Source organism: Canis lupus, chromosome 5 (assembly GCF_011100685.1).
Source record: "Canis lupus familiaris isolate Mischka breed German Shepherd chromosome 5, alternate assembly UU_Cfam_GSD_1.0, whole genome shotgun sequence".
Lineage (NCBI taxonomy): Eukaryota > Metazoa > Chordata > Mammalia > Carnivora > Canidae > Canis > Canis lupus.
The window spans coordinates 76,565,278-76,587,125 of record NC_049226.1 but is presented as its reverse complement, the minus strand read 5'-3'; the positions used below and the strand labels follow the sequence as shown (position 1 = coordinate 76,587,125).

Sequence of the window (21,848 nt, the reverse complement as noted above, 5' to 3'; positions counted from 1 at the left end):
AATTCAATTTTAAAAATATTTTATGTATTTATTTGAGAGACAACAAGAGCAGGGGGAGAGGCAAAGGAAGAGGGAGAGGGAGAAGCAGAATCCCCAGAGTGGAGAATCCCAACATGGGGCTCGATCCAAGGACCCTGAGATCATGACCTGAGCCAAAGTCAGATGCTTAACCAACTGAGCCACCCAGGTGCCTCCAAATAATCTAGTTTTAAAGTGGACAAAATATTTGAATAGCCACTTCTTTATTTAAGATTTTAGTTATTTATTCATGAGAGACACACACAGAGAGAGGCAGAGACATAGGCAGAAGGAGAAGCAGGCTCCTTGCAGGGAGCCTGATGAGGGACTTGATCCCAAGGACCCCAGGATTATGCCCTGAGCCAAAGGCAGATGCTCAACCACTGAGCCATCCAGGCATCCCCAAAATTATACATGTTCATACAGAAACATAAATGTTCATAGAAGCATTATGCATAATAGCCAAAAGGTGGAAACAACCCAAATGTTTGTGAATTGATGGATGGATAAATAAAAGTGGTATATCCATACAATGAAATATTACTCTGCCATGAAAATGAATTCAGTCCTGATACGTGCTACAATGTGAATGAACCAAGATGAAAGAGGCCAGACACAAAAGATCACCTCTTGTATAATTGCATTTATTTTTTTAGTTTTCTTTTTAAATATTTTATTTATTTGAGAGAGAGCACGAGTGGAGCAGCAGGAGAGGGAGAAGCAGACTCCTCACTGAGCAGGGAGCCCAAACTCCCCTCCCAGAACCCTGAGATCATGACCTGAGCTGAAGGCAGACACTTAAGGGAGTGAGCCACCTAGGTGCCCCTATATGATTGCATGTATATGAAATATCCAGAACAGGCAAATCCATAGTGACAAAATGTAGATTAATGGTTTCCAAGAGATGGGGGAAGGGGATACTTGAAAAGTACGGAGGTTCTTTTGGGGGCGATGGAAATATTCTGGAATCAGATAGTGGTGATGGTTACAGGAGACTGTGGATACAGTAAAAAAAATAGTCAATCATACCCTTAAAAATGGTTAAAGTAGGGATCCCTGGGTGGCGCAGCGGTTTGGCGCCTGCCTTTGGCCCAGGGTGCGATCCTGGAGACCCGGGATCGAATCCCACATCAGGCTCCCGGTGCATGGAGCCTGCTTCTCCCTCTGCCTATGTCTCTGCCTCTCTCTCTTTCTCTCTCTGTGACTATCATAAATAAATAAAATTTAAAAAAAAAATGGTTAAAGTAGTGAATTTTAAGTTATGTGAATTTCACCTGAATAAAAAAATTATTTAACTATAGTTAATATAGTAATATAGTTTAAATTTTTATTTTAAAGATTTTATTTGTTTTTTTTAATTTATTTTTTATTGGTGTTCAATTTACCAACATACAGAATAACCCCCAGTGCCCGTCACCCATTCACTCCCACCCCCCGCCCTCCTCCCCTTCTACCACCCCTAGTTCGTTTCCCAGAGTTAGGAGTCTTTACGTTCTGTCTCCCTTTCTGATATTTCCCACACATTTCTTCTCCCTTCCCTTATATTCCCTTTCACTATTATTTATATTCCCTGCTCATGGATTGGCAGAATTAATATTGTGAAAATGTCAATGTGACCCAGGGCAATTTACACGTTTAATGCAATCCCTATCAAAATACCATGGACTTTCTTCAGAGAGTTAGAACAAATTATTTTAAGATTTGTGTGGAATCATAAAAGACCCCAAATAGCCAGGGGAATTTTAAAAAAGAAAACCATATCTGGAGGCATCATAATGCCAGATTTCAGGTTGTACTACAAAGCTGTGGTCATCAAGACAGTGTGGTACTGGCACAAAAACAGACACACAGATCAATGGAACAGAATAGAGAACCCAGAAGTGGACCCTGAACTTTATGGGCAACTAATATTCGATAAAGGAGGAAAGACTATCCACTGGAAGAAAGTCTCTTCAACAAATGGTGCTGGGAAAATTGGACATCCACATGCAGAAGAATGAAACTAGACCACTCTCTTTCACCATACACAAAGATAAACTCAAAATGGATGAAAGAAAAGAAAATGGATGAGAGATCTAAATGTGAGACAAGATTCCATCAAAATCCTAGAGGAGAACACAGGCAACACCCTTTTTGAACTCGGCCACAGTAACTTCTTGCAAGATACATCCAAGAAGGCAAAAGAAACAAAAGCAAAAATGAACTATTGGGACTTCATCAAGATAAGAAGCTTTTGCACAGCAAAGGATACAGTCAACAAAACTCAAAGACAACCTACAGAATGGGAGAAGATATTTGCAAATGACGTATCAGATAAAGGGCTAGTTTCCAAGATCTATAAAGAACTTATTAAACTCAACAGCAAAGAAACAAACAATCCAATCATGAAATGGGCAAAAGACATGAAGAGAAATCTCACAGAGGAAGACATAGGCATGGCCAACATGCACATGAGAAAATGCTCTGCATCACTTGCCATCAGGGAAATACAAATCAAAACCACAATGAGATACCACCTCACACCAGTGAGAATGGGGCAAATTAACAAGGCAGGAAACCACAAATGTTGGAGAGGATGTGGAGAAAAGGGAACCCTCTTGCACTGTGGGTGGGAATGTGAACTGGTGCAGCCACTCTGGAAAACTGTGTGGAGGTTCCTCAAAGAGTTAAAAATAGACCTGCCCTACGACCCAGCAGTTGCACTGCTGGGGATTTACCCCAAAGATACAGATGCAATGAAACACCGGGACACCTGCACCCCGATGTTTCTAGCAGCAATGGCCACAATAGCCAAACTGTGGAAGGAGCCTCGGTGTCCACCAAAAGATGAGTGGATAAAGAAGATGTGGTTTATGTATACAATGGAATATTCCTCAGCCATTAGAAACGACAAATACCCACTATTTGCTTCAACGTGGATGGAACTGGAGGGTATTATGCTGAGTGAAGTAAGTCAGTTGGAGAAGGACAAACATTATATGTTCTCATTCATTTGGGGAAGATTTTATTTATTTGATAGAGAGTACAAGCATGGGGAGGGGCAGAGGGAGAAGGAGGAGCAGACTCCCGGCTGAGCAGGGAGCCCAGCGTGGGACTTGATTCCAAGGCCCTAGGATCAAGACCTGAGTTGAAGGCAGACACTTACTGACGGAGCCACTTGGGTGCCCCCAATTGCAGCCATTTTAAAAAAGGTTAAAGACATTTTCAGACAAGCTGAAGCTAAGATGGATAACTCATTGCTAGCAGACCTACCCTACTCTAGGCTGAGGGAAAACAATTCGTCAGAAGCACAGGACTGCAGGAAGGAATAAAGAGCAGTGATGGAATAAATATGTGGACAATTAATTTTGCTATAAACAATGATAATGAGGGATTTATAACAGATGTAACAGTGAGCTATATGACTCACATAGTATATAATCTAGGACATGGATTGTGCTCTCTAGGCCTTAGAGTCCAGGGTAAACACTAAAAGAACACAACAAGAATGTGTATGTCTAAAGCTAATAGAAGAAAAAAGCAAACCCACTGGAATAAAAAGCACATGATTAATCCAAAAGAAGACAAAAAGTGGGGGCACCTGGGTGGCTCAGTGGTTGAATATCTGCCTTTGGGTCAGGTCGTGATCCCTGGGTCATGGGATTGAGTACCATATTAGGCTCCCTGGAGGGAGCCTGCTTCTCCCTCTGCTTATGTCTCTGCCTCTCTCTGTGTGTCACTCATGAATAAATAAATAAAGTCTCTAAGAAAAAAAAGAAGACAAAAGGGGTAGGAATAAAATAACACGTGGGATAAATAGAAAAACAATTGCGTGAAGTTTAAGTCCACTTTAAGTGCAATGGGACGCTCTTGGAGAGTTTCAGCAGGGGTATGATTTAATTGCCAATTAAGAGTTAGTAAAGGTGGAGTCTTAACCCCCTCACAACACCTGCACAGTGCTCAGCATGGTGCTGTGTATGCGGAGGGCAATCAGTGAGGATTTACTGAAATGGCCGAGCTGCTTCTCCTACTGCTGAACATCTGAAAAGTTCCTACTTCCAGGAAGCCCTCCAGTTGCTCTCGCACCTGCTGTTTGGGCCAGCAAGGTGAAAGGAGGTGATTGGTCAGAGCACTCCCCCGCCCCTTCTTACTCTGATTTAAAGACTTTGGCAGCTTCCAGAGTTCAGCAGTACATTTCCAAACTTGACTGTGCAGCTGAATCACCTGGAGCAATTTTCAAATATTTCTAATTACAGTAGCCAGGAGTATGCTTTTCCCAACAACCAAACCAACACTGATCTCTGCGGGTCGCTGGAAACAGTTGCTCTCGTGTAGGACTGCATGGGCGGTCTCCTTTTCCCCGGGCAGCCTTCTGACCTTTGGTGTACCCAAGATTTCAAGATCAAATAGAAGTAACATTGACCCATGAAGTTCTAACACTTTCATCCTAAAACTTCTTTTCTTATCCCTCAATACTCATCTCAAAAGTCTCAACCTCCCTGGGAAAATTAACTGCTTATCAACATGTCATTTTTGTATTTGTTTGTTTATACAGCAATTATTTCTGAACACTTCCTATTTCATGCTGAGGGATAGTATTGTAGGTTAGGAGAGCCGGAATAGGCTGTCTGGGTTTCATTATCTACTCCACCATTTTGCCTACTGGTGGGTTATTCTGGTTTCTATGAGAAGCAATCTCCAGGGATGCCTGGCTGGCTCAGTCGGAAGAACATGTGACTCTTGATCTCAGGAATCCTGAGTTCAAGCCCCATGTTGGGTAGGGTGTAGAGGTTACTAAATGGGTGTAGAGGTTACTAAATAACCCCCATGTTGGGTAGGGTGTAGAGGTTACTAAATGGGTGTAGAGGTTACTAAATAAATAAGACCTAAAAAAAAAAAAAAAAAAAAAAAAAAAAAAAGCATTCTCCAGACAGGATTAGCTATGGAAGAGACTTATTAGGTTGAAAACTTCCCAGGAATGAGCCGGCTTGGGCACCTCCGCCACACCCACTCATTGGCTGGGAGTAAGCCATGGGGAATGTGGCCTCAGAGTGAAGGTGGCAGATTTCAGAGCACAGCAGCTGGGAAGATTGGTCAACGCTATGTTCACAGTTGGAGACCTGAGTGAGAGGCAAATTTTCATGACCATGATATTCTAACCTTTGGATCCCACAGATTTATTTCTCTACATTAGTTTGGTGAACAGCTACTTCATAGTTCTTTTTTAAAATATTTTATTTATTTATTCATGAGGGACACAGAGAGATAGGCAGAGACATATGCAGAGGGAGAAGCGGAACTTGATCCCAGGACCCCGGGATCACGTCCTGAGCCAAAGGTAGACGCTCAACCACTGAATACCCAGATGCCCCTACTCCATAGTTTCAATGGATCTTTCTTTCTGAGGGAAAAACTCAGATGAGGGAGATTCGTGGGATAAAGTAACATCTATCATCACAAATGATCTCGGGCCTGAAACTAGTAGTCACCCATTTCTTTCTCAATTCTGAATTACTTTTAGCCTCAGTTAGCACCTTAGAAGTCTTGGTGGATTACCTGATAATGTGACCGAAGCCTTCATTGCTGGGTGGTGGTTGTGGTTGTTGGTGGTGGTTGTGTCTGAACTCTTGGTCATCACACCCTTCTCAGTCTGGTGTAGTATTGTTGCACATGTCTGTTTATAGTTACAGAGGGGCACCCAGAAGGCACCTGAGTGGACTACCTGGGAATTTCTTCCCACCCCCATTATGCACAAGCAGCCCTACTTCCTCCTGTTAATCAGGGTTAGTTTCCATTGCCAGTTTGGTGATTCCTCTTCTCACCTACTGATCCTTGGGCACAAGGTCCTAAAGTTGCAGTCATAACTTGTAGTTCAGTAGGACCCTTGGTGTCTCCTCTGGCAAGATGTACTCCCTATAATAGGGACACAGGAACTTCAACCATGTGGAGACAGGAGTTGCTGGGTAGGAAGCACAAAATTACCCAGATCATCGAGAGTGATGGTAAGTGGGTTCACTCTTGTTTCCCCATATTGGTTCCTGGACCCATGGATTACCTGTTCTGGGGTAACAGCATCATATAAAGGTCTTTTATAAAGATAAATAAATAAATAAATAATAAATAATAAAAAAATAAAGGTCTTTTATTTAATACTGTATCCTGAAGAATGGCACCCCGTTCTTTGAGTGTTGCTTCTCAGCTAGTGCTTCAGCTGTGCCTTTAGAAGATCATTACCAGGGGTGCCTGGGTGGATGGCTCAGTTGGTTAAGCGTCTGCCTTCAGCTCAGGTCGTGATCCCAGAGTCCTGGTATAGAACCCTGCATCGGGCTCCCTGCTCAGTGGGAGCCAGCTTCTCCCTCTCCCTCTGCCACTCCCCCTGCTGGTGTGCTTTCTCTCTCTCTCCCAAATAAATAAAATCTTAAAAAAAAAAAAAAAAAAAAAAAGACAACAGAATTAAAAAACAAAAAAAGGTCATTACCAGTATTCCATTAGCTGGCTGCTTCTGGATGGTGTGGTAAATGATATGACCAGCAGATCCCATGGTCAAGGGTTTACTTCTGCAATCCCTTCACCATAAAGTGGGTCCCCTGGGTGAGATGTTATACTGTGTGACAATCTGTGCCTCAGTCAGGCATTCTGCTCGCTGAAGTTCTGAGAGCAAGAAAGGCAAATCCATACCCAGAATAGGGATCTGGCCTTTTAAGGATGAGTTGCTGGCCTTTTCGGAGGGAAGGAGCACATTGTAGCTGACTTAACAGCACATAGCTGCTTGATCTTCTCTAGGAGTAGAGCATATCAGAGACCCAGTGTTGTCTCTACTGCTGACAAGGTGGACATTCAGAGGCAGGCTTGGTAAGTGGGAGTCCATTCTTCCATATGGACTTTGAGTCCATACCTTGCCTCCATCTCTGTCACCATGGCCAATCTGTTCATGCACCCAGCATGTCAAGTTCTGCAGGGGCTGAAGACTGGCTGTGAATTGACCTAGTCATCTTGCCTGTTTGATTGTTCAGGGCCTCTTCCGTGGTGTAGGTTTTCTGGTAAGCATTGTCATATGATAAAAATTACATGGTATGCCTTCTTCCATATAATTCATCCACATCCACCAAGCCATTGAACCCCACCCAGGAACCTTTATATAATCTCACTTTAGACCACTTGTCCTTTTTTTTTTTTTAAGGTTTTATTTATTTATTCATCACACACACACACACACACAGAGAGAGAGAGAGAGAGAGAGAGAGGCAGAGACACAGGCAGAGGGAGAAGCAGGTTCCATGCAGGGAGCCCCATGTGGGACTCGAACCTGGGAATCCGGGATCATACCCTGGGCCCAACCAGCAGGTGCTCAACTGCTGAGCCACTCAGGCGTCCCTACTTGTCCTTTTTTTTAAAAAAAAATTATTTATTTATTCATGAGAGACACAGAGAGGGAGAGGCAGAAACACAGGCAGAGGGAGAAGCAGGCTCCATGCAGGGAGCCCGATGTGGGACTCGATCCCGGGACTGCAGGATCATGTCCTAAGCCAAAGGCAGATGCTCAACCACTGAACCACCCAGGTGTCCCCCACTTGTCCTTCTATACAAAGTGGAAAGTCAAAGTACAGCTTACAATTCCACTCCTTAGGAATATTTTTCACCCTGACTCTTTCAGGGTCACACTTGCATCTTTCATGTCTTTAATGGTGGCTCTAATCTCCACCATCCTCCATCCCCCCAATAGGACATTGCTTTTAATTTACTATTTTGGCCAGTGATGAGAGCAGTTTCCAAGGTTTACACTTAGCCTTTCCTGTTATAATTCTTACCGCCCAGGCCAGAAACACAATGCGGTTTTTATTCTAGATTTCCAGTTATATATTTGGGGACTGGGGAAATGATCACCGGGTACATCCACATATCCAGTGGTGGGACTATGAGCCATACCTTAGCCAGGACTCCATTCATCACTGGCCCCCAGAGGCCAGGGAGCTGATGATGCTTTTGGTCTCTGTCAGTGTCAACTCAGACCAAGTGTCCAACACGCCTCAAAATATTTGGTTGTTTCCCTTTTGCGAGTGTATGGTCACCCAAGTAAATGGCCATAAATCTCTTTGGGGGAAGGACAGAGGGAATCACTGTCGTGGTATGTATCTGCCATGGTGTTGCAGGATGTTTGTTCCTAGGCTCCCAGCTACTAGTTCATCAATGGGTTCTGGATCTGAAAATTGGCTCAGGTCTAGCAACAGCATGGGAGCATGACTTCCTGGGGATGGCCACCCTTGGCCTCCTGTTCCTCCACTCTTGTGGGCTTTTTTTGGTTATGGATGTTAAAAATCACCCTTGTTGACTGAGTCTATTTTGCCCCTAGGGATGCTATCTTTTAGTAACCCACTCCACAACTACCTGCTGATTGGCCCCTTGGTTACCTCTTCAGTCTTGCTAGTAATCATGATAATTGTGGCCTCCTGGCTTCTTGAAGTTTTATTCTGGGGTTCCATCATCCCCATTTTCTGGAATACTAATAGCACTACATCTATTAGTCTAGGTTTGCCAGGAAGCAGACAATAAAAGTGAATTAACCATCAACAAAAACCCAAACAATCCAATTAAAAGATGGGCAACGTACTTGAATATTTCTCCAAAGGAGATACACAAATAGTCAATAAGCACAGGAAAAGATGCTCAACATTAATAACATCAGAAAAATGCAAATCAAAACTACAGTGAGTTACCACCTCACAGTCAGTAGGATGGCTACCATACAAAAAACCCCAGAAAATAGGATAGGGGAGCCTGGCTGGCTCAGTGGGAAAAGCACGCATCTCTTGATCTTGGGATTGTGGGCTGAGTCCCATTCTAGGTGTAGGCATTACTTAAATAAAAAATAAACTTAACAGCACATAACTGTTAAGCCACTAAGCCACCCAGATGCCCCGCCTGCACTTCCACTCTTAATGTTTGGCTAAGGCAGCGCCTGGGTGGCTCAGTCAGTTAAGCACTGGACTCTTGATTTCTACTCGGGTCATGATCTCAGGGTCCTGGGATCAAGCCCTGTGCTTGGCTTTGCACTCAGCGGGGAGTCTGCTTCTCTCATCTCTTTTCTCTCCTCCAGTCTCTCCCACCATGCACACACTCTTTCTCTGAAATAAATTAACTCTTAAAAAAAAAAAAGGTTTGGCTAAGGCCATGGGAGACTCCTCAAGCTAAAGTAGCCTGTCAGGAGTTCAGCTCCTCCTAGAAATGGGCCTGCCTCAGTATCCCTGCCATCCTCAGTCACTGGGAAGGGCGGTCTTGCTGTGGAGGCACTAACGGGTTTTCAGAGCTTAGCAGCTCGAACAGGAAGCAGTTAGGCTTGCCATCGGTGGGAGTTGTGAGCGGCTCATTTTCATGAGCCACCGCACCGGGGCAAGTCCTGTAACTTCTCTGAGCGTTACTTTCATACAAAATGTGTACCACACCATTAGGACTTGAGGGATGAAAAATGTCCTAACATGCTTCCAGGCACCCCCAAACTAGGTAGCTAAGGGACCTGAACATGTCTGTTGCAGAAACGTCAGTGATTATGAGAATCTAAGACCCAGAGACGAACCAACATTCGGATGTCCTCCCTCCCTTACAACTTGCCATGTTGCACAAACTGTAGTCCTTCCTGCAAATGAATTTCATGTCCTTTTTTGGGAAGAGGGGTCTTAGACTTAAATGTTAGCATCTGGTAATGTAGGCTTCCTTTCCTTTACTCCAGTGGAAAGTGACTCATGTGAACTGAGAAAGGGGCATATGTTTGCCTAGTGAAGTAGTCACTCTCAGCAGTTAGGATACCGTCCTCATCAGGGGACCTGGTGTCCGGGCCAGTTCTAGAGGTTCCATTGGGGTACAAGCTAGGTTTTAGCATTTGAAAGGACATAAGCTTCCAGAACAATTTCTCCTCCTGTCCTCAATACCCTTTACATCAGAACCTCATTTCTTCCTGCCTGTTGCTGGCTAATCTAATAATCTTTTGGTTTTTCTTTTGAGGGGGGCATACAGATATGAACAAGGACCTCTTGATTAACAATCAATTGTTTTCAAGGTTTTATTTATTTATTCATGAGAGACACAAAGAGAGAGAGAGAGGCAGAGAAACAGGCAGAGGGAGAAGCAGGCCCCCTGGGGGGAGGACTCAATCTCAGGACCCCAGGATTACGCCCTGAGGCGAAGGCAGACGCTCAACCACTGTGCCACACAAGTGCCCCAAACAGTAGGCGAAGGCAGACGCTCAACCACTGTGCCACACAAGTGCCCCAAACAGCCAATTTTCTACACCATGTTTAAGAGAAGCAGTGGAACCACACCAACATCTAACATCCCTACTAGAGCTCAAGTCTTGGAATTTACCAGGACCTTTCTGGAAGTGCTGCTTTAACCTCATGGTGGCATTTTATTTTTTCGTAGTGTTGGCATTTTAATCAGATGGGAGGGTCTTTATCCAGGGGCAGATATTCCCTCCTTCATTCCAGGAACAAGTGGTCTGCCAAGCCCCCACTTACATTAACCCACAGTCCATTGAACCACTGGCAGCTCACAGAGCTTAGCTTACATAACAGAAAACCTCCAGGTCTTTTTACCCAATCATCTGTTAAGTGAAGTTCTGAACTTCCTTTGTTTTCCTCTCAATGGGGAACATTTCCTTTTAACCAAATCCAGATATTATTAGTTTCGGCCCATGTCCAGCTTCTAGGTGAGCCCTTCTGCTTAGTATAGCCATGTTTGGATAAAGCTACTGTTACTTTTTCAGGGCGATGGTGAGGGTCCATGGCATCCATCCTCACTTCCCATTTCCACAGCAGGCTCCTCCCTCAGCCAACTCCGCACCCTGCTTTCTAACCAATAGATCAGGATGGGACTTAGGGGATAAATAGAAGCAGTTGTTACCAACACATCGAAGTTGACTCATTAAAAGACAAGGACACACAAATGTCTGTTTCCAGGATTTCACTTGGCAGCCAATCGGACATGGGAAATGAGTACTGTGGGAAAGAAAAATATGGCGTTGGGTTTTTAACACGGGGCTTCCTTCCACCCTGGGACCCGTGTCAGTCATTTGCTGTTGAAGGACCAGGCCCCAGGACAACGGCACAGTCCTCCTGGAGTCTAGTATACCCCATTCGCTGTTCAGCTGGAAAGCATTTTCAGCCTTTCCCATCTAATCCCAGAACCATGATTTATGGCCACAGAAATTCCTGAACTAAACAGAACAAAGACACCGAGGCAAGAGGCCAGAACTGTGCTGAGCAGGAACCCAGAGTCCATGCTTGCCCAGCGCTGCAGTCACTGTCCTGTGCTGCCAAAGACTAAAAGAAATAAAAGGGTAAGTTCTCCCCTCCACTCCTCTCCTCCCACATTAGTTTTCTGGATTCAAAGAAAGTACCAAGGAAGCCAGTGGGCGAAGGGAGTCTGGGAAATGTAGTTTCCAAGATTAATCCCCTTGGATCTAAGAGCAAACAGACAAATAACCAACGTAGGCAAGTTCTTAAGCAAACACACAGTTTCGCATTAGCAACAGAAGAGAACTGCCAGTTAAATCATCTCATCAATTTAAATAAGATGTTTACTTCAGGTCCAGAGACCATCCTGTGTAATTCAGACCCAGTACTGCATGAAATGAAGGAGTCTCCCAGGCTGAGATTGTACCACTTTCCCAAGAGGCAGACATGTTCCCACCTCTGGCAGTCAGACAAGACACCAGGAGCTCATACACACGGCAAATGCTTTATTTTCATATTAACATGTACACAAACATTAAAACACAGAACATGAACAGAGATCCCACGGCCTTGTTTGTCAAAGCAGGTACAAGGTATTTTAAGTCTCCTTAGCTCCAAACTCTCAAATGGGAAAACCACCTTAGAGACAGGGGTGAGGCAACATGTTGGGGCAGAGCCTGGCGCTGCATGAGAGCCCAGGGCTGGGGTCTCCAGACGTCCTCCCCTGCAGGCTGAAGGGAGCAGGGCTAGGGTGGCTGGGGGCAAAGTCTTTTCCTTTGAAGAAATCAGTTAAAAGCTACATCAATTTGTTTCTTAAGCACTCACATTTACTGGAGGAATGCAAGAACTGGCAAGACCTGAGATTCACCCAACTTCTGTGGTAACAAGTCCCTTGGTTCCTATGCTCAGGGGAGCCGATCAGCATCAGCTGAGTGTACTTTCAGCCCGAGTCTCATCCTAAACCCGCTCCAGGTTTTGTCCCAGCCAACTGCATCGTCTCTAACAATCTTCTGAAACCAGAGGAGTTCTGCTCTTTAATCCAAATCCCTCTCTGCCACTGATGCTCTAGGCCCCGGTAGTCATGCTGAATCAACATATTGAAAGGAGTTATCTCTTCTGAGAAAAGGAAGTTCTTTCCCAGGCTCTGGAAACTGGCTTTTGGAAAGATGTATTAAAATAGGAGGACATTCTTTAAAAGGCACGACTATAACTTGGAACTCTGGGGAAATCTACTGCAATAACCCCTTGGCTGGTGAGAAATGCTGGCAATAGCTCAGGAGGTGCCAGGCCGGAACTGTTTTAAAATTAAAAAAATAACATTTCCAGAACAATTATTTAAGAAAGTCACACTGTGGGCCATACTGTTTCTAAGAACAGGGCACTGACCCCCATACCTGAGGCCTGTTCTGTTGTGGACTGTGGCTTAGCAGAGTAGAGGTAGGCAAAGCGAAAGACATAAGTGAGCCCTCTACTGGAGAGAAGTGCAGCTCGCGATGGTGGACAGTCCACGGTTGGAATAAGAGCTGGCAGGCTTCTCCTTGCAATCCACACCAGCTTCCAACCTCTATTATCTTCCTGAGCATAACTATTTTTCTAACAACACTTCTTAAAAAAGGTTAGGAAGGGAGGCATATCAGAGAAAGCTAAAGCCAAACATCCGTTTCACATGAGGAAGGCTCTACCTGGGAACTCTAAAGACGCTCAAGAATAGACCTCTTACTTTTAGAGGTTGGCTCTACTCAGGAACTCTTTCAAAAGGGAAGAGACATGCCCTTCTCCTGTTTTCAGGGGTGGTCTAAGCAGCTTCTCTTTTTGTAAGCTTCTCTTGGTTAGCCCTTTGCTCTTGATCTCTTTTACTAGGAGACTCGAGTAAGAGCTTTGACATATCACTCATCTTTTCCTAGTGTGAGGGAAAAGGAGTGGTTTTTCAGGGCATTCGCTTATATAAAACCAATCACGAAGTGCCACGCTACATAGAAAAAATGAGGCTTCTCTACTGCTCAAACAACTGGTCCCTTTCCTTGGCTCCTACAATGTGATGAACTTAATGCACTCAGCATTAGGAAAGGGTCTGTAAGATTATCAGCTGCCTCCATCTCCGGCCTGGCCAATATCCTGGCACTGCACATCTGGAGTAGATCTGTTGCTGCCACAAAGCAGACCAGATGTGTTCTACCACACACTTCTGCAGAGATGAGACCAAGTTACTAAAAGGTTGTCAACACACAAGGTCAGAAATAGAGCAAATTCTTCACCAGGTTGTAGAGTGCCCTCTTGTGTTCAACTGAAGACTCTTCTGCATCCATAGTGCATCCAAGCAACATGAAGATGGTTAGTCCCTTCTGGGATATAAGCATTCATTCCCAAGTCATAGAGCTCAAGTGACAAGACCACTTAGGCGGGTGTCACATCCTTCAGAAAATGCTTGGTGTACACTCATATCCTAAATGAGGTCCAGCAGAACATCTGATCAGAAATAGAGCTTCCCAACAGATTCACGAAGGATTTTAACCCGAGACATGAATAATGTAGATGGGAGTACCCGTCACTTTTTCGATGGACACTGCAATTATACAATCTGTAGTGTTTCAGTGACCTGGAGTCTTAGAGTTACATCAACCCAAAGGAATCATGATCCCAGAAGTTCTAGACCACAGGTAATAAGCAGAGATCTTGGTCAGGGCTTCTAGCTGCTAGCAAACATCTGATATAAACCGGCAGCATGCCTGCTAAGTTCCAGACACGGTCACTCCCACCTATAGATGTGGACCACCTTCTCTGTTAAGGTAGCCAAGTAGCTACTGTGGTTCACCTCAAATGGGCAGATGTCCAAGACAGGCTGGCCAGCCTGCAGTTCCTGCAGCAACGAGCCACTGCCAGCATCCCACAGCTAAAAAAGACAGAGATAAGGGTCAGGAGTCATTCAATTCAGCCTGGGGGACTTGCTTGCTTTATCATCAAACAACTTTGTGGGTTTTTTAAAGGTTTTTATTTAAATTCTAGTTAGTTAACATACAGTGTAATATTAGTGTCTGGTATACGATACAATGATTCAACAGTTCCATACATCACTGGTGCTCATCCCAAGTGCCCCCCTTAATCCCATCAGACAACTTTCAAAGAGCTGCAGAGAGCACTGCCTGGGTAGTAAACCAGACCGTCCCTAACCTTCACAAAGCCAGGATATGCAGCATAGTTTAGGTGTGGCCTTTGCCACTGTAATTAGCAAAGAGTCTACTCATGAGAGGATCTAGGAACCAAGCCTAGCATTCAGCCCTTCCATCAAGATGCCTGCAACTCTTGATGGAAGGGATCTATATCTATATCTATATCTATATCTATATCTATATCTATTTTGCTTACTTCATGTCATTTTACCCTTATTCTATAGTGGTGTTATCCAATATGGTGACCACTAGCCATATAAAGCCATTTAAATTAAAATTTAAAAATTAAGTTCTTCATTCACACTAATCACATTTCAAGTGTTTATGTGGCTAGTGTAACTTTATCAGTCAGCAATGCTCCAAAGCTTCATTAGATTTAGGTTCAAGGGCATTTTATAGAAGGCGCCATGAGCTTCTTACTGTCTTATATTAAGAGGCAAATTATTTGTTAACCCACTTACAGTGAGGTTAATGTTGATCAATGTGTTCAGGTCACGACAGACTGACTCTTCCACTGTACAATTCCCCATCAATCATTCATCTGTTGGTTTCACCCTGAACTGATGAAACTGGTACCTGAATCAACTAATTAATTAATTAATTTATTTATTAAAAAGATTTGATTTATTTGAGAAAGTGAGAGCACAAGAAGGGGGAGCCGAAGAGGGAGAGAGAAGGCTCCCTGCTAAGCAGGAAGTTGGACTCGGGGCTTGATCCCAGGACACCGGGATTATGACCCAGGCCGAAGGCAGATGCTTAACCAATTGAGCCATCCAGGCCTCCCTGAATCCATTATTTTATAGGTGTTTCAGTAGTTCCTTATTATTTTTATTTTTTAAAGATTCATAAGTTGGGGGATGCCTGGGTGGCTCAGTGGTTTAGCGTCTACCTTCGGCTTAGGTCATGATTCCGGGGTCTCAGGATCGAGTCCTTCATCAGATTCCCCGCAGGGAGCCTTCTTCTCCCTCTGCCTATGTCTCTGCCTCTCTCTCAATCTGTGCCTCTCATGAATAAGTAAATAAAATCTTAAAAAAAAAAAAAAAAGATTCATAAGGCAGCCCATAGAACACTATAGCTCATGTAAAAAAGAATGAGGTGGATCGATAGATACTAAAATGAAAAGATATCTATGCTAGAAAGTTAAATGGAAGAAGAGCAAATTACAGAGCAGTATGTAAAGTGTGACTTGGATAAAAATAAGCAATCCTACAGACACACACACACACAGAAATGTGCAATTATGGAGAACTTTGGCTTTCTGCTCCGTACATTTCTTTTTTTTTTTAATTTTTTTTTTTAATTTTTATTTATTTTTGATTGTCACACAGAGAGAGAGAGAGGCAGAGAAATAGGCAGAGGGAGAAGCAGGCTCCATGCACCGGGAGCCCGATGTGGGATTCGATCCCGGGTCTCCAGGACCGCGCCCTGGGCCAAAGGCAGGCGCCAAACCGCTGCGCCACCCAGGGATCCCGCTCTGCACATTTCTATATAAAAAGATAATAGGCTCACCAAGGCAGAATTTGATGCTTCGTCCCCAGTACACACCAGGATGCTGCCATCATTCTCTGGGTTTTGGAAAATGGCACTTTTGGTCAGTAGTTTGCAAGTGGGTCCCCCAAGGAACGTTTGTACAGGATGGCAGATACAGACTGGCTCTCCAGCATCATCCAGCTTGTAGGACATCTCCATCAGCACACTTCGTAAAGTGCTGTGATTTTTATCTACGAGACAGAGAAATCAATGTTGCTCCATGGGGATGATCCAAAGAAATTCACGAAGTACCTGAACCGCAGATGCTTACAGACTGAGTGGAAGAGCCACAATTTATTAAACCAACAAGAAGAGCTACAAAGCAACCATAATAACAAGAACAAAATAATACAGCACAAATGAAATTCAGAACCCCTGGCTAAGATAAAGCAAGTTATTTCCAATAGATTTTTGCCTATGGGGGAAATAGTTCTGAGCCTAAGCCTTCCTTTTTTTTTTTTTTAAAAAAGATTTTATTTATTTATTCATGGGAGAGAGAGAGAGAGAGAGAGAGAGAGGGAGAGAGGCAGAGAGACAGGCAGAGGGAGAAGCAGGCTCCATGCAAGGAGCCCGACTTGGGACTCGATCCCGGGATTCCAGGATCACGCCCTGGGCTGAAGGCAGGCTAGCGGCGCTAAATTGCTAAGCCACCTGGGCTGCCCCTAAGCTATCCTTTTTAGTGAAATCACTATATCCTGCCAAACCCCTGGCTCAGGTTTTTATCTTCCTTAAGGGCAACAGAAGACAAAATTGCATTGAGGGTGACTCACTGGCTTGAATTCATGACTGTTCTAAATTACAGGGGCTCCTAAAGCGGCCAGCTCACTCCACAGAGTACCTGGTGGATTCCTCACACAAGTGAGGAGCAGAGGAAGGCTCTAGGGAGGAAGGTGGGGCCACCATCTTTTTTTTTTTTTTTTTTTAAAGATTTTATTTATTTATTCATGAGAGACACAGAGGCAGAGGGAGAAGCAGGCCCCATGCAGGGAGCCCGACGTGGGACTCGATCCCAGACCCCAGGGATCATGACCTGAGCCGAAGGCAGACGCTCAACCGTTGAGCTACCCAGTTATCCCGTAGGTGGGCCACCATCCTGAATGCAGTAGCAAGAGCTGTTAGTCTGTGAGGGGTTTCTTGGTGCTATCTGAAGGGCAGGGCAAACTCTCTCTCTCTCCCTTGAACCAATGTGCTCCCAGACAAACCACAGAAAGTCCGACCAGGACATCCTAACACTCACCGGGCCTGTAGGTCACAAGACAGTGCCGTGTGCTGCTCTCTGTCTGAAAGTCTACATAGCCCCCTGGCTCCATGGGCAGCGTATGAGGCCAATGAGAAAAGCCCATTTTTAGCTCCCAGAAGGAAGCGTTCTCCAAAGTTCCAGCCAACACCCCACCATATGGAAATGCAGATGAGGCAGCTCTGGGTATGTAGGATAGGGACACCAGCGGGCATCTGGAGGGAAAGAAAGAAAACTATGTTTCACATTCCAGTACTTGTACAATTCCAGACTCCAGACCCGTGTCAGGAGCCCCCGAGCAGTCCTACCTCTACAGAAGAGGTTAAATAAAGACCTTCTGTGGGTCACTATCCTTTGACATTGGATCAAAACTACCAACCTACTCTAACAGTACAAGATCATAAATCCAAGAAGCTTGACTGGTGTGAAGCTTCTGGTAAAGGGGTTGGCCACAGACATAAGTAAAGTCAGAAAGGAAACGCAGGAAAAAAAAAAAAAAAAAAAAAGGAAATGCAGCTCACACATCTAATAAAGAGCTGTAGCTGACAGATCCTTCAATTAAAATATAGCCTGAGGCAATTGCATTTTTCTTTTTAAGTAATCTGCACACCCAACATGGAGCTCCAACTCAAGACCTCGAAGATCAAGTCATGTGCTCTTCCAACTGAGCCAGCCAGGTGTCCCTGAAGCAACCACATTTTAATTCAGAAACAAGATTGTTTCTTTAGACATATTCTAAATCTCTTTCTGCAAGCATATGACCAGAACTGTATGCCAAGAATTCTCTCAGAAGTTATTAGCCTGCCACTATATTCCTATGAACTTTGCTTCTGCTGAAGTTGCCAAAGGGGTCACTTGGTCTGCTTTCTTTCATTGCCCTATCACAATGAAGCAAACTAAAGCAGAAATGAACATTACATACAAATACCCTTTCCTTGCTATTTGCTCCATGTTCTTGCCTACTCCGTCTGGATCCCTCTACATCAATGGCAGTTAGCGTGTTTGTTAGGAGTTGACATCTGTAAAAGTTTACATCAGTTGTCTTCAGGCCCGCATAACTGAAGCATGAGTCTACCCCACCCAAATGAAAAGACTCCAAAGTGCTGAGCCTAGGTTTAGTAACCAATTACTGTATCGTTACTATAGTGGTATCTTTCTGTTTAGATCCCCTGCCCCCCTTTCAAAATATATTCACATTGGAAATAGAAATTCTCTTTTAAGATACTTCTCATTTTGGCCTAAGTCAGACTCCACCACTTCTCCTTTTGAGAAATTTATGCCTTTAAGAGAATATTACACCCAAATGGTACTCAACACATTCTGAAGAGTCATAGTGGTGCAGGTGGCCACCCATCCTCAGAATTTGGGCTGACTCTAAAAATCTCCCAATTCTGTAACTGGATTATAAATGATAAATCATAGTAACATGGTATCTTTAGACCAAGTTTGTTTAGCTGGAGGTTAGGGAAGTTTTAAATCATTTTTTTTTATAGGCCTTTTACTGATCTCTTCCTCTGCAATAGCTCTAACAAGCCAAGAAACGTGACAAAGGTCACACAGCTCCTATGCAGTAGAACTGGGTTTTGAACACAGATCTGACTTCATTTTGCCATGTTGGGTGATGAGTGACTGTATGAACCTGGCTGTACTTGGTACTAGGACTTTCTACCATGTAGAAATATCATGAACACATACAAAGGATCTTAGGGAGTCCAAAATGAGAAGACATCACTGGACTCAGAGAACTGCCCTCTGTGAGAAATTCTGACCAAATGTAAACATTCTCAAAAGAGAGGATTCATATCCAACAGAAAGCTGCTACCTACAGGGAAAAGTAAGTGGCTCCCTACCTGGCTTTCTGGGGTGCTAACTCCTGGATATGAGAGCTCGTGTTTCGAAGGTCATACAGCAGAATCGAACCATTGACCAGACCGGCATAGATATGATTACTTTCATCAAGACACCAGCAGCAGCTCCAGACAGGACGTCCTGCATTATATGTCTGGACCACTGTATTTGTCTCTAGGCTGTGGAGATATAGGAGTTTTACAATTACGCATTAAGAAAATCAAATATATAAAAAGATATAAAAATTATCATTTCACTGATAATCTTTTTAAAAAAACAGATGATATTTATTTGAGAGAGTGAGAGAGCGAGCACAAAGGGGGGGGGGGAGTGGAGGTCAGAGGGAGAGGGAGAGGCAGACTTCCTGCTGAGCAGCAAGCTGAATGTGAGGCTCAATCCCAGAACCCTGGGATCATGACCTGAGCAAAAGGTAGACACTCAACTGACTGAGCCACCCTGATGCCCCCAATGATAATCTTAAGAACATACCCACACATCCAAACTATTTTGGGATTTCTAAGTTTCTCTAGGGATTGCCTAGTAACCCCTTTTAATTACAAATTATTTGTTTTGGGGGATGTAAGTTTTCCTCTTGAAATGTAAGGAAAATAAAATAAGTTAAAAAGGTATTTAAACAGCACATTCCCCACTCTACCTCAATTCTCCATAATTATCTATAATACAGGTATTCAATGGTAAAATATTCAACGCTAAAAAATTAGAATTTACCTACAAGAAAAACAAAACTAACTACCCATAACTACCCAGAGGTAGTCATTAATGTCACTTTGGTGTTTAACCTGCACTTTTTTCACCTATTTTTTAACACCACTAGGAAAAAACACAACACATACATAAATATAAAACAATGTTATATTGAGTTTTGGGGCTAAGCTGAAGCATTTTTTAAAAAAAGATTTTATTTATTTATTCATGAGACACCCACACACAGAGAGGCAGAGACATAGGCAGAGAGAGAGAAACAGGCTCCATGCAGGGAGCCCGATGTGGAACTCGATCCTGGGACTCCAGGATCACGCCCTGGGCTGAAGGCAGGAGCTCAACCGCCGAGACACCAAGGTGTCCCAAGCTGAAGCATTCTTAAAAAGTCAGAAGGCTTATCAGGCCTGATAGTGATATCATGATGTGCCTCAGATTTAACTGCAGAACAGGAAGCCAACCATCAGATGTCTGATCAGAACTACTTTCTAAAAGATGAAGGCACTCAGCACATTCAGATCTGGGTCATAGCAGTTGCAGGGCACATGAAGGATAAAATACAGTAACTGAGGGTTACTGATGAGAGAGAAATCACGACACCTCAAGACAGTAAGCTCCTGGAGAGTATTTTTGTTTAGCAGGAGGATCCCAGTAACAGACCAGGAATAAGCAGTTCCAAGCTGGTAGGTAACCTCGTGGTGCCCAGTACCAAGGCTCCCTCCATATTGTCATTCAACCATCTCTAGGGTGTTTCTCTCATCTGCCTGGCTTAAGATGTATGTTGTGATACAGATCATTTTTAAAGAAACAGGGCATTGCATATACTGTTTTGTAGCCTATTGTATCTACTTTGAAAAGCAATACATTTTAAATTCAATGACCCTGGGCAACCCGGGTGGCCTAGCGGTTTAGTGCCACCCTCAGCCCAGGGTCTGATCCTGGAGACCCGGGATCAAGTCCCACATCGGGCTCCCTGCATGGGGCCTGCTTCTCCCTCTGCCTGTGTCTCTCATGAATAAATAAATAAAATCTTAAAAAAAAAAATTCAATGACTCTGGATCTCAGAAGACAACGCCTCAGACCAAAAAAAAAAAAAAAGAGTTAAGGCCATCTTAACACGGAAACACTGCCATATTTCTATGCAGTTCAACACTAAAAGCCCAGGCCCCATCTTCCTCCCTGAGGCACTCACCTGGTTAGCTTCACAGTGCTGTCTAGGGAAGCCGAGAGTAGTAAGCCTTTGGACCGACTACTGAAAGCCAGTCCTCGGATCTGTTTGCCATGCATGGGAATGTACTGACTGCTTTTCATGTTGGCAGTACTCAACATCTTAACGCCAAAGCCTGCCAATGACGAGAGAGCATGAAATCACTGAAAGTCAATTTAAGGCAAAGTAAACTACCTTTTCAAGTAGCTCTCTGTTCAGCTTTCCTGGCATCTAAATTCCTGGAAAACAGCTGGTTAAACGAAGAAAATAAAAATTCCCCAAGGTCATAATTATTTTAAGAAGTATATTTCACTCCAGATATCTGACAACAGGTGAATGGGTAAACCACTATACGTACATGTATATAACATACAATGGAATAACTACCCAGCAATACAAGGAAATGAACTATTGATATACACAATAATATGGACAAATCTCCAAAACTTTATACTGAAAGAAGCCAGACAAAAAATGATTATGATTATGTATGATTGTGTTTATGTAAAATTCTAAAAAATGCAAATTAATGTATAGTGACAGAAAATAGATCAGTGGCTGCCTAGGGATGAGGAGAGGGGGTAAGGGCAGATGGGGGAGATGGATTATAAAGGGCATGAGGTATGTTATCTTGATTGTGGAGATGGTTTCAGAGGTATATACATATATCAAAATTCATCCAACTATATACTTTCAATATGTGCAAATTATTCCATGTCAGTCCTATTTCAATAAAGCTATTAATATAGAGATCCACAGCCAGTGAAGATACAGAGAGAGTGAACAATAAGGAATAGAGATATGTGATTTCTATGTCAGGTGGTCAAGAAATGGCATTTATCTGAATGGAATAAAAACAGATGACACTTCAAGTATTCTAATCAATTTGCAGCATTCCAAAGGGGAAAAAAATTCCC

At 43.6% G+C, this 21,848-nt stretch overlaps 1 protein-coding gene across 3 annotated transcripts in view; it reads right to left on the bottom strand.

Moving 5' to 3' along the window:
• Positions 1–11,708: 11,708 nt before the first annotated feature.
• RFWD3 (ring finger and WD repeat domain 3) overlaps positions 11,709–21,848 on the bottom strand; it is a 40,226-nt gene continuing 30,086 nt past the window's right edge. For 2 of the 3 annotated variants that reach the window (XM_038538334.1, XM_038538333.1), the window contains exons 9-13: positions 20,917–21,067; positions 19,007–19,183; positions 17,157–17,371; positions 15,899–16,110; positions 11,709–14,112 (exon numbers count right to left, since the gene is read on the bottom strand). In XM_038538334.1, coding sequence (XP_038394262.1) covers positions 13,969–14,112; positions 15,899–16,110; positions 17,157–17,371; positions 19,007–19,183; positions 20,917–21,067 — 899 coding nt within the window. In that variant the 3' untranslated portion in view covers positions 11,709–13,968. Of the gene's footprint in view, positions 14,113–14,850; positions 14,975–15,898; positions 16,111–17,156; positions 17,372–19,006; positions 19,184–20,916; positions 21,068–21,848 lie in introns of all 3 variants that reach the window. The other variant, XR_005360098.1, reaches the window with a different exon arrangement.